This window comes from Bos mutus, chromosome 2 (assembly GCF_027580195.1).
Source record: "Bos mutus isolate GX-2022 chromosome 2, NWIPB_WYAK_1.1, whole genome shotgun sequence".
In the NCBI taxonomy this organism is placed as follows: domain Eukaryota; kingdom Metazoa; phylum Chordata; class Mammalia; order Artiodactyla; family Bovidae; genus Bos; species Bos mutus.
In genome coordinates, this window is record NC_091618.1 from 104,421,473 (window position 1) to 104,447,257 (window position 25,785).

Consider the following 25,785-nt stretch of genomic DNA (forward strand, 5'->3'; position numbering starts at 1 on the left):
TAAGAAAACTTTATGCCCTTAATTAAACTATTCAATTTAATTAAAATACTCTTCCATAGTATACTCTTCCACTAAATCCCTGTATCATTTTGTTGAAAATTGTCTTATTCCATTTATGGTAACAAAGCCAAGAAGAAATTTAAGTTATCTATACCATGGCTCTGTATATTAGGTAGCTAACATTTTTCAAAAATAGAATTTTTTTTCTATAATAACATTTTTGTTTTTCTTGTTATTGTTAAACACTGATTTTTTTTTTTTTTTTAAACAATGGGCCAGCAATTGCTGCAACCTTCAAAATATCCCAAATCACACTCAAGATAGCCTGAACTGCCCTCTAAAATATTTGGAATCACTCCTAGATATCCAGAATCATACTCCTGAAATATTCAGAACTGCACAATCACTTTTAATCATAAAGAATTAATATAAAAAAATTAGTCATAGTGTTTTCAACTTGAGTCATTCCTGAGTGATAAAACTATTAGGAACAAATTCTAAAATCAAACTCCCTCATAAAAATATTGATATAAAACAAATTCTACTCTCAGAAAAGTTTTTCAGCCCCAAACAAAATTTAAAAAGCAATCAGAATTTGGGGCATTCTTGCCTTGCTGTCTATCTGAGAAAATATCTTTATTTAAGAGATTCTGGGAAAGCTACTGAGGCCCATCCAAATGCCTATTCAAGACACATCATTTAAGTTGTTACCTCCATCAGCACATAAGATTTAAGGAGACAACATCTGAATTTACTAAATGTCTACTACACTGCAAGAAACTGTAAAAAAAAAAAAAAAAAGAAAGAAAAAAGAAACTATGATAAAGACTACGAAGAAAAGTCATGAGGCCTGCATGGATGTTTTGGTTTGTTTAAGAAGATAAGACACACATACAAATTACAGCCTGAGATAATGTATGTTAACCATCAATGGTATCCAGTGTCAGAAGAGTTTGGAAGTTAGAAGTAAACAGTTCTTTCTTGGGAGATCAGGGAGCCTTTATATAAAAAGTGTCACTTGAACTATATTAACTGGATAAATGTGGCTGGTATGGTACTCAAGATGGAAAGGCTTTCCAAAAAAAACGTGAGAGTGGAAAAAGCAGAGTATCTGTAGAAGAAAAGAGTCGTGTGGCTAAAGCTGAAGCTATTCAGAGGGGAGTAGTGAAGGAAAGCCTGCCTAACTTCAGAGGAGAAGTTAGGCAAGGCACCTCATGTCCAGGCTCGGTAGCTTGGACTTCCTCACTTTGGTGCTGAATTGCCATTCCCGCAGGCTTTTATCATAGGGAGTGCCACGAACAGAGGGGTGTTTTAGTCAGATTACCCTGAGGGTGGAGAATGAATGGAGACAGCCCAGGGTTAAGGAAAACAGTCCTCAATAGAAAATGGAGGCGGCCACTACGTGCCAGGCACTGATAGTATTTCATTTAATCCCAAAAACAATTCAGTTATAAAACATTTTTATAGATAAGAAAACTGAAGCAATTCAACAATAGTTGGCAGCCCAGAAACAAACAGCTGACTGGTGGAAAATTACTCCAGTTTAGGAACCTGGAAGGCAATCAGGCCAGAAGGTCAAAAGGGTGCAGAAGATCTAGGGTCCTTGTAAGTACAAATGTAGTAGGAATGACCGATGAAGAATTCAAGTCAAATACGAAAAAAACACGCAGCAATCGGAAGAGAAGTCATCAATTAGACTTAAGGAGGATGAAGAACAACTCCAATTTAAAAAGTGGATAAGCTAGATTCAAAAAAAAAGCTGTGTCAAAGTGGAAACCCTAAGATTTCACTTTTGAAACAGTAATAAGATACCACTGTCCAGCTGGACAGGGGAAGTAGACTATGGACACAGTTTTCCAGAGTTAAGGAAACAGAAGGAAGTTAGCTTGGTGTAGCAGGTGGGAAAATCTGAAGTAATTACAATGGGTTACAGGATAGAGAGGAAACCTGTGATTCTAATACTAAAGTCATTGAGGTTAAAAAAAAAAAAAAAAAATCTAAAGAACCCAGAGGGCTAATAGTAGGGAAGATGGCAATATAAACAGGTGACTGGTACATTCAAGAGAAATTTTGAGTATTGATGAAACCACTGTTATCCGTCAGCATTAGTGAAGAACTAGGAAAAATAACTGACTTAAAAAAATTACCTTGAATCCAGGGAACATAAGAGGAATTGCCTTTACATTACCCGAGCCACATCCATTATCATCATTATTTTCAAACCAGGGTAATGGTGTGATCTCAAGGGTTAAAGATGATACAATGACCCTTGTCTCTAATTCACAAGATGCCTCCTTCACCCAGAAGAGGTGGAAGCCCACCAAGGTCAGTCACAGGGTTCCCAACCTCTAAAACATGATTCCATGTGTCATCTCCAAAACTACTTTCAATACAAAACAAATGGCAAAGTACAACTTCCTTGAATTTAATAAGAATTTAATATGCAATACTATGGATTGTTTGCTAATGCTGAACTTTTCTATCTTCACGTACTTTCAGTAATTCATAAAGTTGTACATAAGGATAAATCTCCAAAGTAAGGTATCTTGAATGAATTTCTTCTAGATAAAACCACATTACAAAAATGCAATACCCAATTGATTACTTATTCTTTCATTCTACAGACAAATATATATACATACACATGCAACTAAAGGTCAAAATAGCTTCAGTTTCTAAAACAGCACCCCTGATAACAAACAGGTAAAGGTAAAGGTGGGACAAGACCAAGCATACAACTCATGTAACTTTCCTCTTCAAAATGAAATGGAAAATTACACTTGGCTGCATTCCATTTTTCCAGTTTTTATTCAGGTATTAAAAATATCAGTCTGCTAAATCACATATTCCCTTCCTCCTGGGTTAAAGTTTAATTTTCTGTTTCTATTAAATTTATCTACATTTTAATAAATCCATTAAATCATTCAATGATGTAAAAAATCCTGCTAGTTTTAAAGACAGATTTATCTGTTTGGATAAATGAGAGAGTACCTTTTAAGAGTAGCTAACACAGCTTCTGCAAGTCAAATTTGAAGAAGCAGCTTAAAAAAGAAAGAATAATTTGGAAGCAAAGGGAAGGAGTTTTCTTATGGATCTCTGGCTTGCTTTGTAAGTTTGACTTAGAAAATCAATAAAACTGATGACTATTCTTCTGGAAAAGACCATTTAAAAAAAAAACTTAGTAAATGACTAACAAAATGTAACATAGTTTCAAATTTCAAGAGTCACTTCACCAGGGTTGTGGAATTCATACATTTGATATTTAAAGCATTGTCAGGAAAATTTTAATACCTCTTATCATCTACTCCTTTTTTTAATAGATAACTAAACTGAGTGATGAATAACGTATCTGGCAAAGAAAAAAGAAGTCCAAACAGAGGGTTTCAATTACAGAAGAAAGGGAAATCCTGATGTTTCATTCACTCCACCGTACCTGCCATTAACAGTAGTAGATTTGATAATATCTCCAGGTAGAACCACCAAGAGTTCAATGTCTTTATCTGTCATGTTCTCTTTCTGATCCATGATAAAAGCAGAAGACTCTACAGAATCATCAACTGAAGAGGCATCAAGGCATTTGGTCTCAGCTGGAGGAAGCGGTGCCTTGGCTTTTGGTTTTCTCCTAAAACAAAAACAAAACACAAAGAATAAAGTATACATGTTTTAAAAATAACTTGCTAATGCGATCTCATTTAATAAAAACACAAAATGTGTGTATGCTTTTTCACATCCGGGAAAAATGCACTAAAATATTACAACTGTTAGCTTACTAGGGATGGTAGAATTAAATTTAAAAAAATTTTTGCCTTTTTAAAAATCAGTATATTTGTTTTCAACAATATGCTTGCATTACTTGACAATACAAACAAACAGGATAACAAAGAAATTTGATATTGGCCTTCATTAAATTCAATTAGTGTGTGTTCACTACAGCAGGCAAAAGTATTGCATTTTGTTTGATGGAACAAATTATAAAATTCTTACTGTCCTAATATCTCATTCCCATACCTCCTAATAGCTCTTGCTTTCATGTATTTCATTCTGCTTTTTTCTAATGTAGTGTATTCTGCATCTTTATCCAGATTAAACTCTACCTATGCTACTAAATCTAGCTGCAACCACCATCCTCCCACCCCCTCCATCAATATGAGGTGGCACATATCCTACATGGCACATACAACAAATTACACAAATGTAACATTTTTTTTCCCATTTTTCGTCCCTGGAAAATTTCATCTCTCTGCCTACAATTATTACTCCTTGAAGAAAGAAGTATGCTGTATTTCCCACTGGACTTACTAATAAACAGTGAACTGCAATTGGTTATTTGTTAAATTATATGGAATTTTCCAAGCAAGAATACTGGAGTGGGTTGCTGTTTCCTTCTCCAGGGGATCTTCCTGACCCAGGGATGGAACTTGGGTATCTAGCACTGCAGGTGAAGTCTTTACCAATTGAGCCACCAGGGAAGCCCTAAAAATAAAAAATGTTACAATTATTCTAATAAATATGTTTCAGTGTCACTTACCAGGACAACCCCTTAACTGATTTATAACAGAAATAGTAGTAGACATTCTGCACAAGACCAATTCAATGATTTGAGGGGTTGAAAACAATGAGACATGGAAATAAACATCATGTAACTATAAGTAAGTCCATACGCATATTTTCTAAGTACTGCAAATTAGAGCTTTTGCAAATGTTACTTTATTGAATTATAGTTGACATATAACATTACGTTGTATCAGGTGTACTACATAGTGATTTGACATTTGCATATGTTATGAAATGATCCTAAGTCTAGTAACCATCTGTCCCCATACAAAGTTATTACAATATTACTGATAATATTTTTTGTGCTATTAATATATCTTATATCCCTGTGGCTTATTTAAAATTGGAGATTTGTATCTCTTAATTATGGACATCCCTGGTGGCTCAGTGGTAAAGAATCCACCTGCCAAGCAGGAGAAGTGGGATCAATCCCTGACTCAGGGAATACTCCCTGGAGAAGGAAATGGCAACCCACTCCAGTATTCCTGAGTGGGGAATCCCACGAACAGTGGAGCCTGGAGGGCTACAGTCCATGGGGTCTCAAAAGAGTCAGACATGACTTAGCGACTAAACAACAACAAATCTCTTAATTTCCTTCACCTATTCTTTCCCATCCCCAGACTGATTTTGAAAGAAAAAAATACTTCTGCTTTCTATTCAGAAAAATACAAATTTTAATTTCTCCCTCTTTCCATTCCTAGGGAAAAATAAAAACCATAAAGATAAAAGGGCTTCTCTGTAAGTAAATATGTAACATCCAGTCATTCAGTATTTTCAAAACTTAATGTCTCACAAATCTAAGCACCTTTGTGCGCTCAGCATCATGTAAAAACAGAAACAAGGTTCCTACATTAATTTTCTAAAATACTAGAACTTTAATTTTTAGGAGTATAATTGCAAAGTTACGTTACACTTTAGAAAATATTTCTTTTACAATAGTGATAAAAATGAATTTTTTGGAAGTATTTCAGTAAATATAACAAGTTTATAAAATTTCTATGAAGAACAACTTTATCCAATTTCCAAATGCTTTTTAATCTATTAAAATTGACTGCTCCTCTATTCAACAAACATTTACCCTGTAACTGACAATCATGTAGCAGATTCAGCTAAACACTGGGGATGTAAAGACTGCAACAGCCAGACCAGTTCTCCTACCCCAAAAATGACTGATAGATACATGCAAAATTAGAATAAAGTTTGATGACTCTTCTAGTACAGGTATGCAGATGATACAGCTGAAGCTCATAGGAAGAGAAACCTGTGTAGCAATCCAGAAATGTTTGACAGATGGGAAACATGAGTTGAGTTTGGGGAATGAATAGAAACTCACAGGAAAAGACAAGAAATAATTGATATTTTAGCAGGGAAAAGCAAATCGAACCATGAAAGAAAGTGGTACTTCTCAAACTTGAAGAGTTTGGTAAAATTCCATAGAGAAGCCAAAGGAGAGGAGAAATCAGTGAATCAATGAAAAAGTTTTTATAAATAAGAGAATTCAGCAAGGTAGCTTGGCACGAAGTGAGCATGCCAACATCAATAGCCTATGTAAACATAAGCAAAACCCAGTCAAAGTATAATGAAAGAGAAAACTTCTTTTACATTAGCAACAAAAATAAATTGAAAAATTATCATAGTAAATACAACAAGGATTTTGAAAAATCTATATGAAGAAAATCTTAAATGCCAAATATTCAGCTTGGATCTTTCCCTTCGACTCCAGATTTGTAAATCCAATGCCTACTTGACATCTGGACTCAGATGACTGACTGGAATCTCCAACTTAATTTACCTTCCAATTCCTCTTCGCAGCTCCTCCAAACCAAATGATTTACTCTCCAAGACTTCCATCTCAGTAAATCATATTTCTTTCAGTTGCTTGGGCCCCAAATCTCCTCTTTCATACACATACAATCCAAATCATTGACAAATTCTGCCAGCTCTATATTATAAATAGACCCAGAATCCATCAACAACCTTGACTACGAAATACCTCCGTTCAAGCTGCTCTTGGTCTTCCCATTCCCAGCCTTGTCACTTTACACTCTATTCTCAACATAGCAGCTGGAGTGATCCTCTTAAAATGTTAAGCCTGGTCACAGAACTTCCTTTCCCACCCTTCGATGGCTTCTGACCTCACCTGAAATAAGATGTAGAGTTTTATAATCTGTCCGCCCTTACCCTAGCCTCTCCAAGCTCCTCTCCCACATTCTTCCCAGGCTCACTGCACTCCAGGCCTATGACTCTTGCCTTTTCCTTGAACACATTTAGGACAGATCTTACTCAGGCCTCTCTAAGGGGTCTGTCCTGACCTTAAGATAACACCTCTATTTCTCTGCTTTACTTTTGTCTGAGGGCTTATCAGCAACTACCATTCTTGCTTATCATGTCTCCTTCCATTAGTAATTAACCCCATGAGTACAGGTTCTTGTCTCCCCTGTCTAGTGTCACACATAATTGCTAATATGTGCAATCTCTAGAGCAATGTCTGCTACATAGCAGGCACTCATATCGCTAAATGAATGAATTCTGTGAATACTTCCCATAAGATGAGGTACCTAAGCATGTAATTAAGAAGGAAAAAAGTCGTACCACTAAGGTACATCAGAATTAGCTGTGTTGGATTTTAGAAACGAATTATGTTTTATTTTTAAGAAGATGAATATTGAAAATTATGCAGTAGTTTTATTAGCAAAGGATAACTGAGAAGTTTAGGGCTTTAGAGGAGTTTCATGAGAAAGGTCAGATGACAAGTCCAACTCTCTCCAGGCACAGAGGTAGAGCATCAGGAACAACCTTGCACACAATGAACCTGGCTTTCAAGAGACGTGGTACCATAGAAGGTCTAATAGGCACCGCCTTCTACCAGTCACCTCCCTATCTCCTGCTTTCATCTTTGAAGGTACCTTCCCATCTCCAAGTGCTCTTCCTTCTGGTCTCTGTTTGAATGCCCTCCCTGTTTTCCCTGCACTGACACATATTATCTATCCTTTGAAGTCCAGATTGAATCACAATTCCTTGTGACATTTTCCCTGTCTATTGCACACTGCAATGAATTCTAACAGTTTTAATGTTCTGTATATATGTGACTGTCTCATTTCCTAAGCTTTGAGTCTATGATGAAAATCCACCTTAAAGGTAAGCCAACCTAAAAGAAAAAGCAGAACGAAGCATTTGTTGGAATATTTTTTACATGGAACATCTATTAAGATCACTTCAGTGTTCCCTATGATTATAATAAAGCATTTGTCACCTTTAGCCCTGAAAAGTGGCAAGCATATTGAGAATCAAACCAAGATCCTTCCACAATGAATCAGAAATTCAACAGGGAAGATGCAATATGTAGGTAATTAGGCTTCCCTGGTGACTCAGAGGGTAAAGCGTTTGCCTGCAATGCGGGAGACCTGGGTTCAATCCCTGGGTCGGGAAGATCCCCTGGAGAAGGAAAAAGCAACTCACTCCGGTACTCTTGCCTGGAAAATCCCATGGACAGAGGAGCCTGATAGGCTACAGTCCATAGGGTCACAAAGAGTCGGACACGACTGAGCAACTTCACTTTTCAAACAACAAATACAAAGGAAAAAAATATATATAACAGGTAACCTTGAAAATTCAGAGCAATGAGAGCAAGCTAAAATCCTCTGTGAGGATGAGAAGGCAGATATCAAGGTATACTTCAAAGAAAAAAGAAAAGCGACTCAGTTTGTGAAAGAAAAGTAGTATTTAGGAGGTAGAGGCTGTAGGTTCGTCTATGCGTTAGTTCCCAACTGTGATCCATTTGCATTAAACTCAGGAATGTGTCTATCTAAAGTTTGCTCACTATATCCTATAGTCTAGTGAAAGGAATACCACACAGAGGCCTGGATTGGGCCTGAATCCTCAGTAGCTTTAAGACTTTTAACTTACTTGACCTTTTACTCACCAGCAAAAATTTTTTAAATGCCTTTCACTTACTCACATACTTCCCAATGTTTTAAATATTTTAGTTGAGATGCTTTGAAGTGATAGCAAAATTAGGTTAAATGTCACCCAAAGGCAAAGTATAGTAAAAATAATCAAAGTTTTTAGCATAATCTAAGCAAAGGAAATTCTGGTAAAGAGAGTAACATATCAACGTGCAATAACAACTATCATTTATGGCTTATGAATGCTAGTTTTTATTAATATATTAAAATTATAGTACCATAACCGCCATTGAAGTCCCTACACCTCTTTTAAATAAGAATGATGTTTGAACCAGTTTAATCCTCTAGGGATTTCCACTTAAGCTCCTCTTCACCAGTGGCCTAGTTTGACTCCGTTTCTGCTCCTCAGAGGCCACTACTTTCAGCAGTAACAACAGCAAATTTTATACAAGGGTGGTGGCTGCTGCTGCTGCTGCTAAGTCGCTTCAGTCGTGTCTGACTCTGTGTGACCCCATAGACGGCAGCCCACCAGGCTCCTCTGTCCATGGAATTCTCCAGGCAAGAATACCAGAGTGGGTTGCCATTTCCTTCTCCAATACTGAAAAGATATTTAAGATAGAAATATTTTCTATGTCAAGGCAAAAATCCATTAATCGAGCCCTAAAAATAACAAGCCACAGTAAAATTATTGCTTAAGCATTATTTTACTCATTAAAATTATCTCAATATTATATTCAATTTTCACAATGAAAATTAAGGTACAATCCCGCAATATGAAATAACATGTCTTTAAAATACCCAAATTTAACTTTAACACAGAATTTAAGTGGTATCCTATTACTACTACTGATCAATTTTTTTTATCATTTGATCTAAAAAGTACTTCAAAATCATGTATCCACTGCAATCATCTCTCCATCCCTGTCAATATTAGTATCTTTAAGATAAAAGAAAAGGAATAAAAGAGAAGCTCAGCAAAACAAGTGTCTACTCAAACACCTCTACTTGGCTTGAAAGAAAAAAAGCTTTCAGTTGTATTGGGTTGGCCAAAAATATATTTGGGTTTTTCCATAAGATATTATGGAAAAGACTGAACAAACTTTTTGGCCAACCCAATATGAGATCTATTTGCATTCTTAATAAGCTACTCAAGTCCAGTGGGGTCTCAATTAATTGCTATATTTATATTGTATCCTTAAAGATTCAGAGAAATACTACACAAAAATACAGCTTTGATATTAAAAAAAAAATGTAAGAATAAAATGTCCTAACAGTAGGTTTTTAAAGTATTAAATTCTAATGACAAAAAAGAAATTTAATAGCCACCCTCTCTCAGTATTGGGCTTCCCTAATGGCTCAGCTGGTAAAGAATCTGCCCGCAATGTGGGAGACCTGGGGTCGATCCCTGGGGTTGAGAAGATCCTCTGGAGAAGGGAAAGGCTACCTACTCCAGTATTCTGACCTGGAGAATTTCATGGACTGGAGTCCATGGGGTTGCAAAGAGTCAGACACGACTGAGCGACTTTCACTCTCTCAATATAGAGGGCTGTACTAATCAAACATTAGAAGCATTGTAGTTAAGTGTTGACGAGGCATCCTTCAAAGCATCTGGCAATATTCTGATGGTTCCTAACTTACACATTTCAATGATAGAAACCAGTTCTTCAAAATAATTTCTTAGTGTGTCTCCCTGGGTTTAATAAAACAAGGGAAGATTATTTTAAACAAAAATCTGTTTCAATGGTGAATATAACACTGTGCTATGTGCTTGAGGGAATGCAATTAAGTGCCTTTTCTTGATGAGCCTTATAGCTAATCAAAGTAGTGATGAAAGGCAACATGGGGAGACCCAAGGCATTTTATGACTCTTAACAGACATTTCTCTGGTCAAGGTCACAATCACTTTTGTGTGTTCAAATCTGATAGACAATTATACAATTCATCTCAGTCACATTTGAGTAAGCTCCTAAATTCCAATAAGGACCCATTTCACAGCTGCTCAACCCCCCTCTGCTTGGAATTCTCTTCCCTTTATCTCTTTGTGTAACAACACAATCTCCTGTTTTCTTCTTTACTGCCACTCCTCAGCCTCAATGCCCTTAGAAGTCTCCTTGTCTGACTTCTAAGTATTGGGCCACCCCAGGGTTTCTTGTCTGCCCCTTTGTCTTCTCTTTCTACAATCCTCACCCCCAAGTAATTTCATAAACTCCATGGCTTTACACATCATTTACAAGTTGATAACCCTCCAATGCACATCTCCAACCCTGACATGTTTACTGAGTTCTGACTTACATGCCCCCAAATTTCATGGTCTTCTCCACTGGAAAGTCCCAAAGGTATCTCAGAATCAAAACTCTTGATTCTCCTCTCTTCCCCAATTCTCATCCAACCCTTCCCCAAGATGTCCCATCCATGGAAAAGGCTCCACGCTAACCACCTTGTTAACTCAAGCAAAAATTCTGGGCATATTTTGATTCTTCTCTATTCTATTTTCAATCCATTATCAAGTCTTGTGGGCTTTTAACTCTAAAACATAACCTGAATCTGTATACTTTTCACCAGCTTCTCTACTACACCCTGGCAATTAAGCTGTCATCTCTTGCTTGGATTGCTCCAATAGCTTCCTCACTGATCTCTCCCCTTTTCCTCTTGTTCCTTAAAATCGTCTCCTCTTGTCCCTTAAAATCTATTATTCTCTGTAGTCAAGGGGGATCTGCTAAATATGTAAATCAGATTACATCACATCTCTGACCCTTCACTGGTCTCCCAAAGCATTGAGAATAAAACCAAATCCTGTCCTGATTTACTAGCCCTAGATGAGCCAGGCTGCTGGTTCTCAAAGCATGATTTTAGAGTGGCAGCTGGGATCTTGTGAGAAAGGCAAACTCTCAGGCCCTACCCTAAAGCTAAATAATCAGAAACACTGAGGGTAGAGGCTGCAAAGCACCTTTGACAACTCTCCCAGAACTCCTGATGCAAGTGAATGTCTAAGAAATCACTGAGCCACCCCATGCCAACATCTGAGCTCCCTTCTGATTGTGTGTGTAATAGTTGCTTGGTCATTTCCAACTCTTTGGGATCCCATGGACAGTAGTTCACCAGGCTTCTCTGTCCATGTAATTCTCCAAGCAAGAATATTGGAGTGGGTTGCCATTCCCTTCTCCAGAGGAGCTTCCCAACCCAGGGATCAAACCTGGGTCTCCGGCATTGCAGGCAGATTCTTTACGGCCTGAGACACAGTGGAAAGCCCTGGGAAGCCACTCCTATTACTAGGCTACAGCTCACTGTAGCTCACCCTGGTCACATCTGAGGATTTGTAGAGCTACTCCCTCTGCCCCAAATACTTTTAACTACAGAACTTCAAACTGCCTGTGCCTTCAGCTCTTTCAGATCAAATAATATGACAAATTTCCTTGTCATATACGTATTCTCTGACCACTCAGAAAGGCGCCAATTCCTATACCCACTCATCTCAGCCCAGTCTTCACCCAGTGGTGCTCAAATTTGGCAACAGAATGAACTCATTTTGGAGTTTTATAAAATGCCAATTCCCGGGTCCCGTGCCCAGAAATTCCAATTTAACTGGTTAGCCGGATTTTTTAAATCTCCCCAAAGGATTCTCAAGGGCAGCCAATTGATAACTACAGGTCTAGCATAATGCCTGACAGATAGTAGGTATTCATTTAAAGTTAATGATTTACATTCCTAATGACTTTGCAGAGTCTGAAACACCCCCTGAAGGTTGCTATTTAGGTCAATCAAGTTTTTGTAAATCAAGAAGGTCTCAGTGAAGGTAACAAATTTTAACAGTATGCCTGAAGTTTAGTAATAACTTTTCCAAATTAAAATCTTCATATTTTTGCTTCTTTTTCTCTAAGAAGGAAGTTCCTTATGAAAGGAAAGAAAACATAAATTTCCCTTGATATTTTTCACTAAGTTACAATTTATACACCGAAAAACATAAAATATAAACGGATACATTTTCACATATATGTGAATGTGGAATGTGGAACCATCATACAAAGATTAAAGTAGGCAAATGTATCTATAAATTAAAATTAAATATTAAATTTCTCATTATCTGTGCCATAAATGTTGCAACTTCAGCTTGTCTCAGGGTTTTCTAAATATCTTATGTGGGATGTTTGTTTTATGCACAGTTAAGAAAGTCAAACATCAACAAGAGGAGAAATGAGGAAAGCCTTCACTAGCAAAGAACATATCAATGGAGAAGATACAAAATTCATCAAAACAAATGAGCAAAGTTGAAAAAACAGACTTGAAAGCAAAGTAAACAGTGAGTCAAAAGACAGTCATCGGCATTAATTGGTCACCCACCGTGTCCTTCAGTGCTATAGAAAGAATCTGGGTAGATTAAAGAAATACCGCATGAGATCCTCTGACACTAGTAGCTTAAAAATGAAGTGAGTCCAAGCAAGCAATTTTAAAGATATCCTAAACGGGCCCTACAAAACTAACTTAACTGAAGCTTATCTAGTTCTAGGAACTGTGCAAATGTTTTACATAGATAATCCCTTAACAAGTGCTATTCCTTTTTGAAAAAAATTAGTATCTTATTAAATTCTTAAACCGTATAGAGATTAGTAGGTAATTTTTTTCAAAATAAAGTGTAACTCCAAGCTACCCCATTCACTCTGTGCATTAGGCTTTTGCTCTGTAATAAATGTCAGTAGCAACTGGGCTTAGCATCATTTACTGAATGCTTCCTTTGAACTTCATATTGCTGCCTTGCAGGCAATGTACATGGAAACGTTGATGCAGTTTATGAAAATTAGTCTGAAAAGGTAAATAAAAAATGTGATTGACAATATAACTTAAAAATTCAAAAATGATGGGTAGAGAAGACTACACAAAACTTCTTGGGCTTCTTTTTTATTTGCCACATAATAATTAAATATAAAAAGCCTTATATATTAATATTTCCACTTTTTAAAAAGAGGTTACTTATTAAATTTAAGACAGAAAAATCATCCACAATTGGATTGTTTTATGTACTAGCTTCTCTGAAATAACAACAGTAAAAGTTAAAAAAAAATTTTTTTTACCCCCAAAAGGAAGTTAAAATGTTCTTAGTTTGCAACCTAGATGTCCTTCAGTAGGTCAATGTATAAATAAACTATGGTACATACAGATAATAAAATATTACCCTATCATTTCCACTTTTTTCACTAAAAAAGAAATGAACTATTAAGTCATGAAAAAAACATGGTGGAGCCTTAAATGTATATTACTAAATACAAGGAGCCAGTCTGAGAGGGCTGTATATTGTATACTTCCAATTATATTACATTCTAGAAAAGGCAAAAATATGAAAAAGTGAAAAACACCAGTGGTTGGCAGGTGTTTTGGTGAGAGATGAATAGGTGGAATGCAGAAGATTTTTAGAGTAGTGAAAATACCCTATATGACACTATGAAGATGAATACATGTCATTATGTTTTTCTCAAAACCTGTAGAATTGAACTTTTCTGGTGGTACAGTGGATAAGAATCTACCTGCCAATGCAGAGGACATAGGTTCAATCCCTGGTCCAGGAAGATTCTACATGCCGTGGGGCAGTTAAGCCCATGTACCGCAACTACTTAAGCCCATAATCCTAGAGCCTGTGTGCCAAACAAGAGAAGCCACCGCAATGAGAAGCCTGTGCACTGCAAGGAAGAGTGGCCCCTCCTCACTGCACCTAGAGAAAGCCCACGTACAGCAGCAAAGACCTACCGCTACCCCAAATAATTTCTTTACAAAAATCTGTAGAATGCATATCAAAAGTGATTACTAATGTAAACTATAGACTTAGGTGATTGTAATGTATCAGTGTAGGTTCATCAGTTGTGACAAGGGTACCATTCGGGGAGAATGCATGTGTAGGGGCAGGGCTATATGGAAAATCTGTATCTTCTGTTTAGCTTTGCTGTAAACCTAAAACTACCCTAAAAGTATTAAGTCTTTAAAAAAAAAAAAAAAGAGTTCTTAGTTCAAATGTTTTCTTAATTTTAATCAAGCTAGGTAAGGAACTGAAGAACATTAAATGTGGATATTATAATTATTAAAATATATGCACACATGCATATTAAACAGTAGGAATGTATATGTCAGCCAAGCAAGCACACTGGTAGACTAACCAACCCTAAAATGAAAGCATAAGATGCTTTTGAATCATAACCTCAATAACCTACTCTCAAATATGTACTTTTTGGTAAATATTAAACAGCACTTAGTCCTTAGTCTCTGTTAAAGTTTTAAATATATGTTTGCGAATGGTGTCTGTTGTCATAAACCATGTTCAAAGGCATAACATTCACTGCCTATTGATAAAGAAAAATCCTAGGAATGAATTTTCCAAGTTAAGTTTCCTAGCTATAAGCTTTGTCAAACACTGGCTAGAAAAACTACTTAGAAACAGTGTCTCAGAATTTACAAAAGTTAACCTAAAATTGATCTAAATGTAAAATATAAAATTATAAAATGTTCAGGTCAAAACATAGGAGAAAATCCTTGGGACCAAGGCTTAGGCCAAAGGATCTCAGACATGACAACAAAGATGCAACGCAGAAGATATTTTAAAATATCGGTAAACTGAACTTCATCAAAAACTAAAGCCTTTTGCTGTGTGAAAGACCAAGTTAACAGAATGAAAAGACAAGCCACAAACCAGGAGAAATTATTTCGAAGACACATGCCCAACAAAAAGTCATATTCAGAATATATAGATAGTTTTCAAAATGCAATGGCTAAAAAACAAAGAATCCAATCATTAAATAGGAAAAGATTTGAACACTTCACCAGAGAGGAGGTAAGAACGGCAAACAGGCACATGAAAAGATGTCTGACACTATTATTCATTTAGGGAAATGCAAATTAAAGCTATGATGAGATACCACTACCCACCTAAATCAAAACCACTGATAATATCAAATACAGACAAGAATGCAGAGAAACTAGATCTCTCATAGATGTCTTGAACAAAGTGAATGCAAAGTGGTATGGCCACTTTGGGAAAGAGTTTGGCAGCATAATATGAAACTAAACGAATGCATACCATTGACCCAGCAATCTCCTCCTGGGTATTGACATGAGAGAAATGAAAATTTACGTTTGCATAAAACCTGTACCTGAATGTTTATTGCAGCTCTCTTCATAACAAACCCAAACAGGCAACAACCCAAATGTCCTCCAACGTGAGAATGAATAAACTGTGATGCATCCACACAATGGAATACTGCTGCTGCTGCTGCTGCTGCTGAGACGCTTCAGTCGTGTCCGACTCTGTGCGACCCCAGAGACGGCCTCCTACCAGGCTCCTCCGTCTCTGGGATTCTCCAGGCAAGAACACTGGAGTGGGTTGCCATTCCTTCTCCAATGCATGAAAGTAAAAAGTGAAAGTGAAGTCGCTCAGTCATGTCCAACTCTTAGCGACCTCATGGACTGCAGCCTACCAGGCTCCTCCGTCCATGAAATTTTCCAGGCAAGAGTACTGGAGTGGGGTGCCATTGCCTTCTCTTACTTAGCAATAAAAAGCAAGCCTTGATATACATCATCTTGGATGATCTCAAGGGCATTATGCTGAGGGGGTGGAAACCAGTCTCAAAAGGTTAAGTACTATATGTTCTATTTATATGAGTCTCATAGTAACAAACTTATGGTCATAGAAGACAGATCACTGGCTGCCAAGGTTGGAGGCAGGGTGTAACCATTAAGAGTAATATAAGGGAGTGCCTTTGTGGTGATGCAACAGTTCTGTATTCTGCTGTGGAATGCCACACACATTTACACATGTATGAAAGTTTCATAGAATTATAAATCAAGACAAATTTTTTAAAGTAAAGAATGCATGTAAGAGGTGATACAAATCTAAATAAGGTCTCTATTTGAGTATTGTACCAAAGTCACTTCCCTGATTTTGATAACATACTGTGGTTATGTAAGATATTATCATCAGGGGAAGCTTGGGGGAAGGCAAAGGGAAACCTCAGCATTATTTTTGCAATTTCCTCCAAATCAAACTATTTAAAAATAAAACTATACACAATTTCATTTACAATAAAATTATATCTAAGGTAGCGATTCTCAAAATTCAATGAGCATTAGAGTTATCTATGGAACTTGCTTTTAATACAGATCTGCTTGAGTGGGCCCACATTATACTTTTTAAAATAGAATCTGAATATGGGGTCCTAATACCATACACTAGTGGTCCAGCACATTACAGTTGGAGACCCACTGGACTAAAATAAAGGAAAAGGTATTAGAAAGAAAAATGATGATTTCCATCAATACATACTGTTCTATTTAATGGCTAATTACTAAAGAAGTCTTACCCACACAGAACCTCATTCACAGACATCTTACTGAGTGAAGAGACTCTCATTTATAGAGTAAATGAAAGACATACAAATAAAACCAATACCTGATCTATTTTTTAAATGCAAATATCAATATTCATAACCCAAATCTTTTATATCAATATAGAAGGGAAAATGCTGGCATTAAAAAAAATGTTATTAAAACAAAGGCATGTAGGGGAAACATTCTCAATAAGAAACACAGGTCACATTTTTAAATGTCTATTAAAGGTCCTTACCTGTGCTCCTATGTAAAACCACTGTAGTTGGCAAATTACACACACATACATAAGCATGAACACATTTGATCTAAAAGCTTCTTTTTTTGAAAAATAAAGCATTAAAAAGATCAACCTAGACATTACTTCATATACAACAAATTAAGAATTAAAACCCAAGAAGTCTACCAAGACTTCCATCAATTATCCCCTCACTAAGCAGCCCAATTTTCAAACTCAGACCAATGGTTTTTGCATTTCTATTGGGGAGTCTTTGTGCCAAGGACCCACTGGTTCCTTTCACTTTCCTCAGGGAGAATGACTGACAGTTTCACACTGTCTTCCATCCATCTTATTACCAGGAAAAATGTAGCAATATAACAGAATAAATCAAGTCTTAGAACACCTAAAGCTGCTAATTTCTGAAAGACTGCTAATCTCTATCTCAAACAGTTGCTATAAACTCTAAAATGCTAGCTCCCTTGCTCTCAGCTCTGTGGAAAACTAATTCAAAACAATTCAAAAGGATGAAACATTAGTCATTTTGTTCAGCTGTTTAATAATTATCAACATATTAATTATCAAAATCTAGAATGTGGATAGTCTACAACCCAGTTTCTCTAACAAATTGACAATGTGGGGGGAAAGATGAGGGGGTAAGAACTGATATAGTATGAGAGAATTAAATGACATAAACACCAAAGTAATGTGTGAAACTGAATCCAATTTGGACAAAGCGAACATTAGAGAAATTTAAATAAAAACTGGGTATTAGATGATATGCAAAAGGAATTGTTAATTTTGTTGGGTATAATAATACCGCAGAAGGTATGTTTAAAGTCTTTATTGCTTCTTCTACTCAAATAGTCCTAGTAAGTGCTTCAAGCAAGCAAGGATCATCATTTTTCTTTCTAATATCTTTGCCTTAACTTTAACACATCTCGAGCCCTAAGCACTCACTAAGCAACTTTCTGTCTCAGTACACTTGCCTTTTCGGACATTTCATACAAATGAGATCATACAATATGTGTCCTTTTGAGTTTGGCTTCTTTCAGTGACCACAACCTTTTGAGGTTCATCCATGTTGTAGCATGGTATCTGTACTTTTTTACTCTTTATTACCCGATAGGATTCCTTTATACGAGTATATAACATTTTATTTATTTATCTACCAATTGATGGATACTGAATTGTTTGTACTTTTTTCTATTTACTATTGTAAATAATGCTACTATGAACATTTATAGGCAAATCTGTACACATCCATTCTTGGTACAGTATGTCGTTCATATGAAGACTTTACGAACTAATACAGTCTCTTCCTAGTATTCCTAGTACTCAGTATAACTACATGCATGCTCAGTCCATACTGCGTGTAATAATTCCTCCCAACTCCCACAGGCATAAGGAAATAGTTTAAAGCCAAGATTCCTCAACATTATTTGAAGTCACTGGCACTTAAAATTAACACATAGTTACAAAAGACCAATAAGTATTCAAGAATTATAAGCCACATGTAGACTATACAAAACACAGCTTCAGACACAAACTGATTATCCAAGAAACATTTCGACTATAATTAAAACAGCTCAGACCATAGGGCTTCCCGGGTGGCTCAGGGATATACAAGCATCCGCCCGTAATGCAAGCAACAGGAGTTCAATCCCTGAGTCAGGAAGATCCCCTGGAGAAGGAAATGGCAACCCACTCCAGTATTCTTGCCTGGAAAACCCCATGGATAGAGGAGCCTGGTGGGCTGTATAGTCCACAGGGTTGCAAAAGAGTTGGACATGACTTAGCAACTAAACAACAACAAGGACCATAAGATTCTGCTTTTCCATTAACTATATGAATAATATAATTAAACTTATTTGTTTTTAGACAAGATACAAAGTAATAATCATTGAATAGACTAACATATCTAACAAAGGAAGAGGTAGTTGGTATAATGAAAACTCAGTATAACTACATTTAACTTATATACTGACTTCACTACCTAAACACAGAAAACATAAGATTCCCTGCTAGGTATTGCTTATATAACAAAGTATGGTTCAAAACTGTACTTTTATCAGTTCAGTTCAGTCACTCAGTCATGTCCGACTCTTTGCGACCCCATGAATCGCAGCATGCCAGGCCTCCCTGTCCATCACCAACTCCTAGATAAAACTACATAAATGTTTTTAGTATTTTTCTCATATATTTAAAGTTTTCATTAGGAGAAAAAAATCTATTGCATTTCTAAATATATAAATAGAATAGATATCAATGTTCTCTTACAGAAAACAAAAGTTTGAGAATAGGGATTTAGGAAAAGGATCAAAAAGCAATGCAAATATAACAAAAACCCTTTAAAATTTCTAATCAGTAGGTTATTTTAAAAAGCCATTTAAAGTGAGAAATCAAAAGTTCAAGGAAACCTTGAGCATTGTAACTTAAAATACACGATAAATTAATTCTTGATCTTTGTTGCAGAGTGAAATGTTTATATTTGCAACTGTACCCACTTACTGAATTTTCAGCTTGTCCTTCTTACATAAGCAGCACATAAAGGCTTGCCGCCCACTTCCAATTTTTTTTAACTTTGTCAAGGATTTCAAGACACCTGCAAGCAATTCGAACGCAAATTCCTTGATTTTAGCATTTTGTTTCATTCCTTCAGTTGCCTTATTACATGTAATTCAACAGTACATTTTTTGGAGGGGTGGGGTAGCTGGCTCACCAAAGACTCTTTCTTCAGTATTTAACTTGGCTTTTATCAGACAACTGTTACTGAATTCAAATCATATGTCTGTCATATTTAGGTTAATTACATTATTATAATAAGTAATTATAAAAACAGGCCTTAACAGGTTAGGAAATAGTCAAAACAAATTTTTGATGAAATATAACAAGGGGCATGTGCAGGCAATGTATTAATAGCTTACTGACTTTGGGAGTTCATTGTGCCAAGGACAGCCACTCGGCACGTTTCACTAAGGGAATGGAAAGTTTATTTGACCCAATGAATGAGTTGTCTGAAATTTAAGAGCTTCGACAGTATTACTAGACATAAGATTGCTGGAAAACTCTGACCCATACACAGACAAACCTTTAAGACACTGTGGCCCAAAACTCAATTTGTTAAGTTCATCCAAACACTTGAAGTCCAAGCAAAAACCACACCAGCTGTCTCTTCATTTACCGCTTAATTTTGTAAGAAAGATAGTGAAAAATGAGAACACTATGGATCAGTTCACACATGTCAGTTCAGTTCGGTCACTCAGTCATGTCCAACTCTTTGCAACCCATGGACTGCAGCACGCCAGGCCTCACTGTTCATCACCAACTCCCAGAGTTTACTCAAACTCATGTCCATTGAGTCAGTGATGCCATCTAACCATCTCATCCTCTGATGTCCCCTTCTCCTCCCGCCTTCAATCTTTCATCAGCATCAGGGTCTTTTCCAATGAGTCAGCTCCAAAGTATTGGAGCTTCAGCTTCAACATCAGTCCTTCTAATGAACACTCAGGACTAATCTCCTTTAGGATGGACTGGTTGGATCTCCTTGCAGTCCAAGGGACTCTCAAGAGTCTTCTCCAACACCACAGTTCAAAAGCATCAACTCTTTGGCACTCAGCTTTCTTCACAGTCCAACTCTCACATCCATACATGACTACTGTAAAAGCCATAGCCTTGACTAGATGGACCTTTGTTGGCAAAGTAATGTCTCTGCTTTTTAATATGCTGTCTAGCTTGGTCATAATTTTTCTTCCAAGGAGCAAGCGTCTTATAATTTCATGGCTGCAGTCACCATCTGCAGTGATTTTGGAGCCCCCCAAAATTAAGTCAGCCACTGTTTCCACTGTTTCTCCATCTATGTCAGAAATGATACTTTTTTCTCTTAATAGAATAACAATCTAAGCAGTAGTAGGATATAAATACATAAGTATAACTCTCCAGAAACCATCATTTTAAAGTTATGTAGAAATAATCCCTTTTATCCAAGGAAGAAAGACATGAAACAATCCAGTTCTCTTCCCTGCCCCCACTCCCCGCATTGAAGTATAGTTGACCCACAATACTTCAGGTGTACAACAAGTGACTCAGCCCCACACACACATGTGCACGCACATTCTTTACAGATTCCCATCCACCACAAGACACTGAAAATACTTCCTATGTCACACAGCAGGCCCCTGCAGTCCATCCGATTTATACACAGCAGAGTGTATCTGTTAATCCCAAGGTCCCAAATTTATCCCTCCCCCAGAAACAATCCATTTCTATTAATTAAGTGTTTTAATGACTCCTTTCAGTCCTCAAGTAAACAACTTCACCAAAGGAAGTAAAAATTTATTAAAAACTGTATTTATGCCATCATAACTAAAAATCACCAAGAAATTAAAACTAAATAGTATTTATTGACAAAGAATACTGACAAAGAGATAAAGACCTCTGTGAAAGAGTTGTCCTTCCTATCTCCTTAATTATCTTTAAGGTGTTTATTTGTTGTAAGCATATAGTGGCACACTAAACAAAAGACCCCCGTTCACACACCATATCCTTTTCATACAGTGATGGTCATGTTCAAATGGCTTGTTGTACACGGTCACATTTCTGATTAGTGATTAGTGAATGGGAGCTCACTGAGTTGAGGCACTTTACTCTCTTTTTAGTGCTATATCCTGAAGGATCTAGGAAACTTTGGGCACAGAGAAGGTGCTTAATAAAATAGTGTTCAATGAATGGATTCTCTCTTTCAGATAAATAACGTACACATGCACGTCAGGTGCTTAACCATCTTCCTAATTTTCTAAAAAATATCCAAATTTCTTAGAAGCATACTGGGATAGGATATTTGATGTATTTGGTATGAAATGACAATTTCCTTTGACCATTTGACCCTGATTCACAGAAAAACTTATAAAAGGAATAAATTATCCTCAGTCCTACAAAACTCTGATTGTCTTTAAGCAATGTATAAAAATAACCAATCAACATTTAGGATTCTAACATCTAGATCCCGTTAAAACTGTTTGTTTTCCTCCTTCCATCTAACAGAAAGTCATTTATATTTGTTAATGTTTTCTTACATCGTCAGGCAACTCTTCCCAAGAAATTATTTTATACATAGTTTCCCATAATCATCAGCAAATAAGAATGTATTTTATATTTCAGTTTGTGAAAAAAATCAAATCATAGATTAATTAATTAAAATGAGCACTTTTAATGTAGTAATCATAAGTTAAAGGTAATGATACAGGAGAAAGACTCTGAACCAGGAGACAAAGAAACACTAGGTCTCCCCGAATACACTCCCATACAACAGGTAATTATTCAGCACCTAGACTATCTTATTGCCTGTTCATACTGTTCATTGTGGTGCTGGAGAAGACTCTTGAGGGTCCCTTGGACTGCAAGGAAATAAAACCAGTCAATCCTAAAGGAAATCAACCCTGAATATCCATTGGAAGGACTGATGCTGCAGCTGAAGCACCAATACTTTGGCCACCTGATGCAAAGAGCTGACTCAGTGGAAAAGACCCTGAAACTGGGAAAGATGGAAGGCAAAAGGAGAAGAGGGTGGCAGAGGATAAGATATTAGACAGCATCACCAATTCAATGGACATGAATCTAGGCAAACTCCAAGAAATAGTGGACAGTCTAGTGTGCTGCAGTCCACGGGGTCGCAAAGAGTTGGATGTGACTTAGAGACTGAATGACAACAGTTCATTTCCAAGCTTGTTTCCTTTCTCTGATGCCATTCTGTTGCTGAATCTCCTACTATGTACATCCAGCACTGGTCAAACAACTACTGAAGTCTTAAAATTCTACTTAAAGTGACAGTTTGAAAAGAAAAAAACACTGTGTGAATCTATCCAATAAATACAATTTATTTTCACTGAAAGAAGCACTGACTCAGCAAAAGAAAACCCTGAGACATGTATATGCTAAAGACTAACTTCATCAGAACCGTGCCTTTGTGCTCTATAAAACCACAATCCTTTCAAATAGGAAATTACTCACATGCTAAAAGGTAAGTTTTGTGTCATCTGCATAGTTTAAGCAACCCAAAATACTATTCCAGGCCTTCCCAACTACCATGTATTCATTTCCACAAAAAGGTAGCTAATTTACCATAGAAATACAATAAAATCCATTGCAGTTCTTCCTCCTGAGAAACAACAGAAGGAAATGACAAAGAAATATACAGTAGTCTCATTTATATAAACTTTCCCTGAGGAAATAGGTGGAACTAGAAACAAAGGCATATATAACATGCCAAGTACTGGTGGTCAATACAGCACAGTCTTAGCAAAGATTTTGTTCAAAAATAGCTCTTAGAATATCAAAGCCATTAAAACAACTTTTTTTTAGCAGAAGAATTCTGGTATAATAGGTGTGGTCCTGTTATGATAAATGCCAAGATAAAGGAGCTAAAATAATAACAACACATTCACTTTTTGACCCTAAAATAAAAACGTATTAGATGTATTTATTGCAGCGATCTCACAAAAAGACCATTACATTCTTTTTGTCCCCTAAATTTCTTAAGCACCAGTCCCATGTTATTTTTACATTTAGGAAAACTAAAAATGTAAAAAAAATAACGACTAGAAAAGATAAAGAATGTTATATTTTATCTCACAAGCAAAACTAACCTTTTTCCTATTTCTCTTTTATAAACTATTGCATGATAAACTATTGCATGTTTTCATGAATTAGATGAGATACAATGTATCTGCACTTCAAAAAATGACAATTAACTTTGACCAACAACCTTTTTTCCAATTCACTGTGAAAACTGGAAAACTATCTTTAGTGATTCCATGAGAGTAATTCTCAAACAAAAAAACAAAAAGCCCTTATCAAATGTAATCAGTCATCACTTTAATACTTCATCATTTTTGTGTGTTTATACAACAGTTTTACATTGTTTTCCAAAGAGTTTCTCTTTGAGAAAAAAAAAATGGGTAGGTACATATTTTATAAATATGTTAATAAAAACGATTAACAAACAAATTACTCTGACAAACAGAACCATCAGTGGAATTTCCATATGACTTGAGAGTTTATTTAATAACAGAATTGCCTATAGGCTGAAGTTTAATAAAAAGGAAAGAGGGGAACGCAAGTCATTACAAGGGATAGCATTGTGGGAAGGTTGAAACAGTAGGGTTCAAAAAACATGCGTTTCTAGTTGTGTATGGTTTATAGACTAACCACCGCAATCTGTCTTCGTACAAATAACTCTCGTCTTTGTTTTCATAGTTAATGAGTGAGAAGAACGCATCCTCACATTCCATTTAAAGTCATAACTATATAAGTCCAAGATTCCGCAGAAAACACTCACCCAAATTTAATTCTAAAGATTAATGCATAATCATTTCAAACATGAACATGGAATATAATTATATTCTTAATACTGAAAGTATAATGACTTTGGGTTAAATAATTCTATTACTCACCTTAGCTTTTCCCTTATTCCATCTGGTTCAGTAATTTGCTTTCTAAAGAGCATATGCCTAGTGGGAGTAAACAAGACACCCTAGAAGTACTCTCTCTACTTCCTTATTAATGGCATCATTAAATCTGCCTATTTATAGTCTCAACTATCTGACCTCATGGCTTACATGGATAAATGGATTTGTTTAGTTTTTAATCCTCAGTGTGTGCTTAGCAGCAATTAACCAGAAGGAGATAATAACATATCTTTTTGATCTTTAAAATAAAATATTGTGCATTTTCTATAGTTTTGACTTATGTGAACCTTAGGTATGATCATGTTTCTTTGTGAGTAAATTTAGAAAAATATAAATCTCATGTACTTATTTCTATGAGAAAAACTAAATTTGAATTATGCAAGTCAGAGTTCTACAAGGTATTTAGAAATATAGCCACTGTGAAAAATACAACCACTTTGATTCTATCAAACAAATTATTTTTCAGGTTTAAGATCTATTTTATAATAGCATGTTGATTTATAATCTGAAACACATAAAATCTTTCCTAGGGACAGATAATTGTTGCTTTTTCTCTACTCCCTACGGTTTCTATAGTCTTATCATTTCTAAGAAGACTTCTTTAACTACTAAACACCTATAAGTAATACTTTTGTGCACTGTGATGGAAAGGTTAAATTGGTGCAGCCACTATGGAAAACGATGTGGATCTTCCTCAAAAACTTAAAAATAGAACTACCATATGATCTAGCAATCTCACTTCTTGGTATATATTCAAAGGAAATAAAAGAGGATATCAAAGAGATATCTGTACTCATATTTATTTCAACATTATGTACAATGGTTAAGACATGAAATCAAAGTATCTATCAATGGATGAACGGATAAAGAAGAGGTGGTGTATATATATCATAATATTCCATATATATAATGAAATACAATTCATCTAGGAGAAAAAGGGAAATTCTGTCATTTGTGACTACATGAATGGACCTTGAGGCCATTATGCTAAGTGAAATAAATCAGACAGAGAAGGACAAATACTTATGATATCACTTACATGTGGAATCTATATAGCTGAACTTGAAGAAACAGACATTAAATGGTTTTAACAGTGGCTAAGGGAGAACTGAGAAGGCAATGGCACCCCACCCCAGTACTCTTGCCTGGAAAATCCCATGGATGGAGGAGCCTGATAGGCTACAGTCCATAGGGTCGCAAAGAGTCGGACATGACTGAGCGAATTCACTTTCTTTCTTTCAAAGCTGGAAAAACATACTTTCCCCTACAAGACAACAGTAGC

The 25,785-nt window shown here is 36.1% G+C and overlaps 1 protein-coding gene across 9 annotated transcripts in view; it reads right to left on the minus strand.

Moving 5' to 3' along the window:
• Positions 1-25,785, minus strand: part of COBLL1 (cordon-bleu WH2 repeat protein like 1) — a 167,780-nt gene that overhangs the window by 64,489 nt on the left and 77,506 nt on the right. For all 9 annotated transcript variants that reach the window (XM_070357770.1, XM_070357740.1, XM_070357731.1 and 6 more), the window contains exon 3: positions 3,434-3,622. In XM_070357770.1, coding sequence (XP_070213871.1) covers positions 3,434-3,622 — 189 coding nt within the window. The remainder of the gene's footprint in view (positions 1-3,433; positions 3,623-25,785) is intronic.